This window comes from Haliotis cracherodii, unplaced genomic scaffold (genome assembly GCF_022045235.1).
Source record: "Haliotis cracherodii isolate W230 unplaced genomic scaffold, xgHalCrac1.p SCAF_17, whole genome shotgun sequence".
In the NCBI taxonomy this organism is placed as follows: domain Eukaryota; kingdom Metazoa; phylum Mollusca; class Gastropoda; order Lepetellida; family Haliotidae; genus Haliotis; species Haliotis cracherodii.
Genome location: NW_027266272.1, coordinates 23068811 through 23077690, shown reverse-complemented (window position 1 = coordinate 23077690; position 8880 = coordinate 23068811). Strand labels below are relative to the sequence as shown.

At 40.7% G+C, this 8880-nt stretch overlaps 1 protein-coding gene across 1 annotated transcript; it reads right to left on the bottom strand.

The window, feature by feature from the left end:
• Positions 1-4745: 4745 nt before the first annotated feature.
• LOC139464692 (zinc finger protein 99-like) lies at positions 4746-7361 on the bottom strand. The gene is made up of 2 exons (XM_071246209.1): positions 7342-7361; positions 4746-6189 (listed from the first exon to the last, which is right to left on the bottom strand). Exons 1-2 carry the CDS (start codon positions 7359-7361, stop codon positions 4746-4748), a joined length of 1464 nt encoding a protein of 487 aa, XP_071102310.1.
• Between the last annotated feature and the right edge of the window lie 1519 nt (positions 7362-8880).

Here is an 8880-nt window from a genome sequence, read left to right as displayed (position 1 = left end):
GTGTTGGTGTGTGTTGGTGTTTGTGTGTGGTGGTGTTGGGTTTTGTGTTGTTGGGGTTTGGTGTTGTTGGGTTTGATGGTGTTGGTGTGTGGTGGTGTTGCGTTTGGTGGTGTTGGTGTGTGGTGATGTTGCTGTGTGGTGTTGGGGTTCGGTGGTGTTGGTGTGTTGTGGTATGGGGTGTGATGGTATTGGGATGTGGTGGTGTTGGGGTGTGGTGGTGTTGGGATGTGTTGGTGTTGGTGTTGAGATGTGTTGGTGTTGGGATGTGGTGGTGTTGGGATGTGGTGGTGTTGGGATGTGGTGGTATTGGGATGTGGTGGTGTTGGGATGTGGTGGTGTTGGGATGTTTTGGTGTAGGGATGTGGTGGTGTTGGGATGTGGTAGTGTTGGTGTGTAGTGGTGTTGGTGTGTGGTGGCGTTGGGGTTCGGTGGTGTTGGTGTGTGGTGGTATGGGGTGTGGTGGTATTGGGATGTGGTGGTGTTGGGATGTGGTGGTGTTGGGATATGGTGGTATTGGGATGTGGTGGTGTTGGGATGTGGTGGTGTTGCGTTTGGTTGTATTGGGGTTTGGTGGTGTTGAGGTTTGGTGGTGTTGGGGTTTGGTGTTGTTGGGTTTGGTGTTGTTGGTGTGTTGTGTTGGGTTTGATGGTGCGATTGTGTTGTGGTGTGGTGGTGTCTGCATCTGGTGGTTTTGGAGTGTGATGGTGTTGTGGTGTGTTTTTGGAGTGATGTGATGTTGGCGCTTGGTGGTATTGGAGTGTGATAGTCTAGAGTGTGGTGGTGTTGAGGTGTGGTGGTGGTGGTGTGGTGGATGTCAGATGTGATTGTGGTTTTGGGATGGGGTAGTTTTTGGTTTGAGTGGTTGAGTGGTATATGAATGTAGTGTGTTTTAGGGGTGTCGTGGTGTTGACCTGTTGATACATTATCAGTAAAGTGTAGAGGTGTGTCTGTTGATACATTATAGGCAAAGAGTAGAGATGTGTCTGTTGATACATTATAGGCAAAGAGTAGAGGTGTGTCTGTTGATACATTATAGGCAAAGAGTAGAGATGTGTCTGTTGATACATTATAGGCAAAGACTAGAGGTGTGTCTGTTGATACATTATCGGGAAAGAGTAAAGGTGTGTCTGTTGATACATTATCGGCAAAGAGTAGAGGTGTGTCTGTTGATACATTATCAGTAAAGAGTAGATATGTGTGTGTTGATACATTATAGGCAAAGAGTAGAAGTGTGTCTGTTGGTGCATTATCAGCAAAGAGTAGAGATGTGTCTGTTGATACATTATCGGCAAAGAGTAGAGATGTGTCTGTTGATACATTATAGTCAAAGAGTAGAGGTGTGTCTGTTGATACATTATAGTCAAAGAGTAGAGGTGTGTCTGTTGATACATTATAGGCAAAGAGTAGAGGTGTGTGTTGATGCATTATAGGCAAAGAGTAGAAGTGTGTCTGTTGATACATTATCAGTAAAGAGCAGAGATGTGTCTGTTGATACATTATAGGCAAAGAGTAGAGGTGTGTCTGTTGATACATTATCGGCAAAGAGTAGAGGTCTGTCTGTTGATACATTATCGGCAAAGAGTAGAGGTGTGTCTGTTGATACAAATATGTCTCATGCACCATTCTCTTTCAACATAGATACAAGATGATATGTGAATATCCCATGTTGCAGCTGAAGTAGTTTGACAGCCCTGTCCCTGTTCGATCACAAGCAGACAATCTTTACACATTGAAATTAAAATGTTCAATATTTTCCCTCTGGGACCATTATTGTTTAGTTGATTCAATGGAACATCGTGATGGACGCAATCAAAAGTAAGTAAAGTCAATAAATAGACAATAAAATTAGCAATTTCGTTTAGATAGATACTTTTGTGCAATAGCTTGTAGAGTAAAAACTTGATCCACAGTAGAATATCCTGGTCTGATTCCAGCCTGGGTTTCATCAGTGAAACTATTGATGTCGCACCATATCTGTAGTCGTTAGTTGATGACTGTTGTAGACACTTAACATATGGAATTTATTAAAGATATTCCTCTGTAGTTTCCTGTATTGTCTTCATCACCAGACTTTGAGAAGGGACAGATGATACTTTTCCACCGTTGATGAGTAATTAAAGAGTATTGTCAGTATGGGGGTTAATTATATAGTGCCTTGTTTACTTTGGGAATTTGCTTGCAATGCCACCCTCTCCAGGAGCTTAGACAGCATGAGGTCTTATAGATTTCCTCTTCAGATAATGGTTTGTATAAATCCCCTGTAAAGCGCTGACATTAATGTATTCGTTTACTGCGTTCTCAACTTCTGTTTTTGTATTATAGTCCGGACTGTAGTCATGATGTCAGTCGTTTGATAGGCATTGTTTAGAAATTGACGGATGACAAAGTAGACATAATTTATGGATAACAACTTCTTTAATACTGTTATGGCCACGTTTCGGGATAGATCCTTATTTACTTGACAACGGTGTAAGAATCTATACCGAAACGCCACCTTTACTGTATTAAAGTTGTTATCCATAAATTGTGTCTACTTTGTTATGATGTCAGTCCTTTAAAACGCTCAATCCATATATTACACGATATGTATAATCACCCCTCGTCCCTCCAAGGTGACAAAGAAATCAATAATGTGTTTAAGGTACTTTGCTAAAAAAAAAATTACTTTTAACAATTAGGGCAATATGTGATCGTTTGAAAAATCGCGGTAAATACATATACTTGTAGTTATTTGGATATTACAACTTACATGACTTGAATTGTGTTGAATGAATTGTAGTTGTTACAACGCACGTGCGTTTCTTTGCATTTAGGCTCCGAAATGTTTTCGCACCGAGTTTGATCGCTGACGATCTTAGCAAAACTTCCTTGAGTTTAATATCAATTTTGTAATGTACTTAGATAAATAATTTAAAGTACTAGTAAATTGAAAAAGTTTCTCAGGTCATCCATAATTTAATAGTCTTATATATCGAACATGTCTAAATTAACAAGAGAGAAGTCAGCTGGGTTTGCCTATTTTAAGCATGTAGACTTTTACGATAACAAGACTTCCGATATTCAACAATCATGGTTTAGGGCTAATGTCTACTCTGAGTTGCTTTGATTTATCAAACTGTATATATAGATATAAAACTGTCTTGAACTAAATCTGATAATGAATTACGTCATATCTGAATCTATTTTACAAACTCATTGTTCGGAGCTGCATGTGTGAAGGACAAACGTAATGTCTGCAAAATCCTATTACATTATTGTTCTCTGGAGACAATTCAGTGAGTGAGTATGGTTTTACGCCGCTTTTAGCAATATTCCAGCATTTTCATGGCGGGTGACACCATAAATAGGCTGGAGACAATTCAAGAATAATACTTTTTCACAAACAATGCCATAAAATATATACTTATCTGGTGTTTGATGTCTGCTGTTCAAAACAGTGGTATATATGCCGTGTTAATTTGCCTTGTTTTCAAGACAAACAATTTGGGGTTTTTTGGATAGAGGAGCCGAACATCCTTAATTAAACTGTTGGTGCTAAAATTACTGTTTTTTCAACAAATAATATTTTTTTAAATATCCCTGACAACCAGAAAACAAATTCCCGGACTCATAACTTTCCGTATTCCTCCATGTCACAACAAGATCGTCTCTTACTGCTGTGATACAGCGACTGGTTCAGAAATATCACAACCGGAGTTTGTAAATGAAGAGCCAGCGCCTTCCATTTCCGCTATTGGTTTTATCCTATTCGTCAACAACATTGATACCCTTTGGCTTCATAATGGGTCTCACATATACACATTAAAGTCGAGTAATGACAGCTGTTCAATTAATATAATAGCACTAATTGATCTCATGATATTCGGAGCTTCCGCCAAGACCTCTTCTGGGATATGTCATCAGCAACCTTAGAGAGTTCAGCATGTCTGTCTTAACTGACTTTTCTTTACATTGTCTGATGTAGATTTATGTACAAAGTCATTAGCCGAGACTGTTTGGAGAAATGGATCGTGGGTTTATGTTATCTTTAAGAAATCAATATTGATGGCAAATGTTTGATGTGATATTTAACTTGGTCTGAAATATATCAGCTTGTTTCTGAAGAGCCAGTGCCTTCCATTTCCACCATTGCTTTTGCCCTATTCGTCAACAGCATTGTATTTGTTATACCCTTTGGCTTCATAATGAGTTTCACATATGCACATCTCAGTCGGGTAATGCCAGCTGTTAATGTAATACAATCACACTGATTAATCTTTTGAAATTCGCAGCTTTCGCCAAGACATCTTCCGGGATGTCTGTCTTTACTGAATTTTCTTTACATTGTCCGATGTAGATTAATGTACAAAGTCATTAGCCGAGACTGTTTGGAGAAATGTATCGTGGGATTATATTATCTTCAAGAAATTAATATTGATGGCAAATGTTTGATGCGATATTTAACTTGTTCTGAAATATATGAGCTTGTTTCTGTCATAATAATTCTACTTTGGAGTCAGAGAATAAAAAAAATCTATTGAGATTTCTATTTGCTATTTATCGTACGAGAATGCAATGGACTGAGAACTGTTAAATAACCGGGGACTCTTTTCCCTGTCTCCATGACATGGAGATGGCACAGTAATTACTGTAGAAGAGAAGTTTCCATCAAGGCAATTTATTTATACATGAACAAATATTTCTGTTCAAAGTGGCGTTATACCAAGTTATATTTAAACGAACATAACATGTTCACAAACAATTCTTTACTCGTAAACAGCTTTCAAATGCTTCTTACTCCAGCCAGTCCCGGAGACTGTCTGTCTGAAAGACGAAAAGCCCCGATGTGCGTACCCGTATCTCCTGCTGAAGGATGAGATGATCCGATGTTCGTACCTGTATCTCCTGCTTAAGAATGAGAAGATCCGACGGTCGTACCTGTACCTCCTGCTGAAGGATGAGATGATCCGATGTTCGTACCTGTAACTCTGGCTGAAGGATGAGAAGATCCGATGTTCGTACCTGTAACTCTGGCTGAAGGATGAGATGATCCGATGTTCGTACCTGTATCTCCTTCTGAAGGATAAGGAGATCCGATGTTCGTACCTGTAACTCTGGCTGAAGGATGAGATGATCCGATGTTCGTACCTGTATCTCCTACTGAAGGATGAGAAGATCCGATGTTCGTACCGGTAATTCTGGCTGAAGGATGAGATGATCCGATGTTCGTACCTGTATCTCCTGCTGAAGGATGAGATGATCCGATGTTCGTACCTGTAACTCTGGCTGAAGGATGAGAAGATCCGATGTTCGTACCTGTAACTCTGGCTGAAGGATGAGATGATCCGATGTTCGTACCTGTAACTCTGGCTGAAGGATGAGATGATCCGATGTTCGTACCTGTATCTCCTGCTGAAGGAAGAGAAGATCCGATGTTCGTACCTGTATCTCCTGCTGAAGGATGAGATGATCCGATGTCCGTACCTGTAACTCTGGCTGAAGGATGAGAAGATCCGATGTTCGTACCTGTAACTCTTGCTGAAGGATAAGATGATTCGATGTTCGTACCTATAACGCTGGCTGAAGGATGAGATGATCCGATGTTCGTACCTGTAACTCTGGCTGAAGGATGAGAAGATCCGATGTTCGTACCTGTAACTCTGGCTGAAGGATGAGATGATCCGATGTTCGTACCTGTAACTCTGGCTGAAGGATGAGAAGATCCGATGTTCGTACCTGTAACTCTGGCTGAAGGATGAGATGATCCGATGTTTGTACCTATAACTCTGGCAGAAGGATGAGAAGATCCGATGTTTGTACCTGTAACTCTGGCTGAAGGATGAGATGATCCGATGTTCGTACCTATAACTCTGGCAGAAGGATGAGATGATCCGATTTGCGTACCTATAACGCTGGCTGAAGGATGAGAAGATACGATGTTCGTACCTGTAACTCTGGCTGACGAATGAGAAGATCCGATGTTCGTACCTGTATCTCCTGCTGAAGGATGAGATGATCCGATGTTCGTACCTGTAACTCTGGCTGAAGGATGAGATGATCCGATGTTCGTACCTGTATCTCCTGCTGAAGGATGAGATGATCCGATGTTCGTACCTGTACCTCCTGCTGAAGGAAGAGAAGATCCGATGTTCGTACCTATAACGCTGGCTCAAGGATGCGATGATTCGATGTTCGTACCTGTATTTCAGGCTGAAGGATGAAATGAACCGATGTTTTCTACCTGTATGTCCGACTGAAATGATCCAATGTTCGTACCTGTAACTAAAGCTGAAGGATTGGGACTCCCCCCCCCCCTTTTTTTAGCAATATTCCAGCAATAATACAGCGGGGGGTACATGAAATCGGCTTGACACATTGTAACCATGAGGGAAATCGAACCCGGGGTTTCGGTCTGTTGAGCGAACGCTTTAATCACAAAGCTACCTCCTTGATTATCCAGTGTATCATATCTTCATTCGTTAAGGATAAATATTCTGGACCCATTCGCCACCTACATCGCTCTTATCCACAAACCCAAAGCTGACATTCTCAAGCTCATAAGCTTGAAATCAACAACCAAACAAAATGACTCTTCTGAACGCGAGTTCGTCAAAGATTAACATTCAAAACAGCAGCCTCGTACGAATCTTGTTTATTTCCAATCCGCCCTGATCATCGTGTATTTCTACTACATGTATGGTTCGATGCAAGATCAAAGGCGCCGCCCACCATTTATTAGACAACAGACAGTCGTACCCTCCCAGTGTGGCCAGACAGACAGACAGACATAATTGTTCATTTAAGTCTCACTCAGTTGATAAAACAAAGTATAAAATGCATGAAAACTAAAACCATGACCAATCGCCCAGCGATTTATGAGAGATTATATACATATAGTTAAGCCAATGTATAAACAGTAAACAGGCATTAAGATACACAATAAAAAGGATAGAATTATTTATACAAAGTTAAACGACGCTTTAATAAAATACTTTGGCAGGTTGTGGCAACGTGAAAGATAAGATCCTTGTCAGTTAAAACATAGCGAAACTTCTCTTGCATATTGAGATACTGCAAGTTAGCGTTTTGTTGACATTTGGTTAAGACATCTCTCCGTTCTTCTTCGTATACTGGGCATAATAGAAGGACATGCATCTCATCTACGATCTCATTGACACAGTTGAAGCAAAATCTCTGATCGCTCGGAATACCCTCGTAGCGACCCGTCTCTATTCGAACGGATGTGTGGACACCGACGGCTATCTCCCATTAGTTAGACAGCCAGTTGTTAGACAGCCAGTTGTCAGACACTGCAGTAGGGCATTAATTAGGGCAGTACCCATAAAAATGGTACAGTCCTACTCAGTGAACAAATTAGGCATGTCTTAAGGTTCATTTCTCTACTAATTTTCTACTTTATTGTTATAGTTATTTACTTGATTGCTACTCCAGTTGCATGTTGTACTCTGATTATAAGTTATTATGTTAATCCAATATGTAGTGTTTGATCTTTAAAACTTGTTGACAATGAAGAACTTCTCAACTAGACTACGACTCAAGTTACACTTGCACTTAGCTGCTTGTTATAATAACATTCTTAATATAAAACAATTAATCTTTTACTATCAATTTGCCAGAGTCTACTCAGTTTAACCAACTGTGATATAAATATTATTACTGGCAGATCATGGTAGCATTATCATAATGGCTTGGTTAGGAAAAGTGGAATATATTATGTCACAGAGAGGCACACCCCAGATTCTTCTGGATGGATATCTCTACAACCGAAATCGAGAAAGACAGACCAGCACCCACTGGAGGTGTGTTATCGAGACCTGCACTGGTAGATGCACAACAAGTGACGACTTCCTCCGGAACCAGACTGAGCACAACCATCCACCAGAACATGTCAACAAACTCAAGTTCCTCGGCACACTTCGAAAGCGCGCCCGTGAAGAAACAACCAAGATGCACTCCCTCTACAATGACCAGCTAGCACAAGAAGATGACAACGAGATACCCCTTCTGCCTTCCTTCAGAGGTCATCAGACGTATTGAACATGCGGAAAGAAGCAGACTCGTCCAGGTCAACTTTGGAGCAGCACCACCCAGCCACAAGCGAGTGTATCGCGAGATCGACCACCGGATCATCAGATTGAAAGACCATCTATGCCTTGGTCAGAAGACTCCAGTTCAGTTTTTAGATGCTGTGGGCCACCTCCTGAAACTTGCCTAAAGACCTTAGTCTGACAACAGGATGAACCGAGTATGACGTGTACATATCATGATTAAATTTAATATATGTGTATATACATCTGAGGTAACAGCCAAATCTGAGATGAACGTTTATAAAATAAGTACATCTGACTTAACACGTCTTTTGGTTTTGTTATATCTTGATGTTTAGCTATGGGTCATTCCATTATCAATCAAGGTAACAGCATTGCACTTTGTTGTGCACTCAACCAGAAAAATTGTTATTTTAAGGTGTCTAACATCTGGCTGTCTAACTAATGGGAGGAAACCCCGCCGACCTGCCTACGCCTCCCTGAACACAGGGTCCACACTGGGAATCGCTTTGAACAACCACCCCACCCTGTCGGAAGGAGTCATCTAATCGGTCGAATGATTTTTGTGATAGCTGTGAAAAAGTTGTATGTCATGTATTTTATTGTTTTTGACAGTCCACTTATTTGCTAAAGACTATTACAATCACGTATAAGACAGCATAGGCAATGGAACCGAAATGTAATATGTCCAGGAAACATCTGTTATGTATTAGATAATGGTATTCAGATGCCCAGAAATGTTGGTTTATTCCCAATGTGGCCCTTCCCAGTGTGACCACCGTGTCTTAATTGGTTACGGTGAAAATCCCCACTGAGACCTTCAGGTTTGATG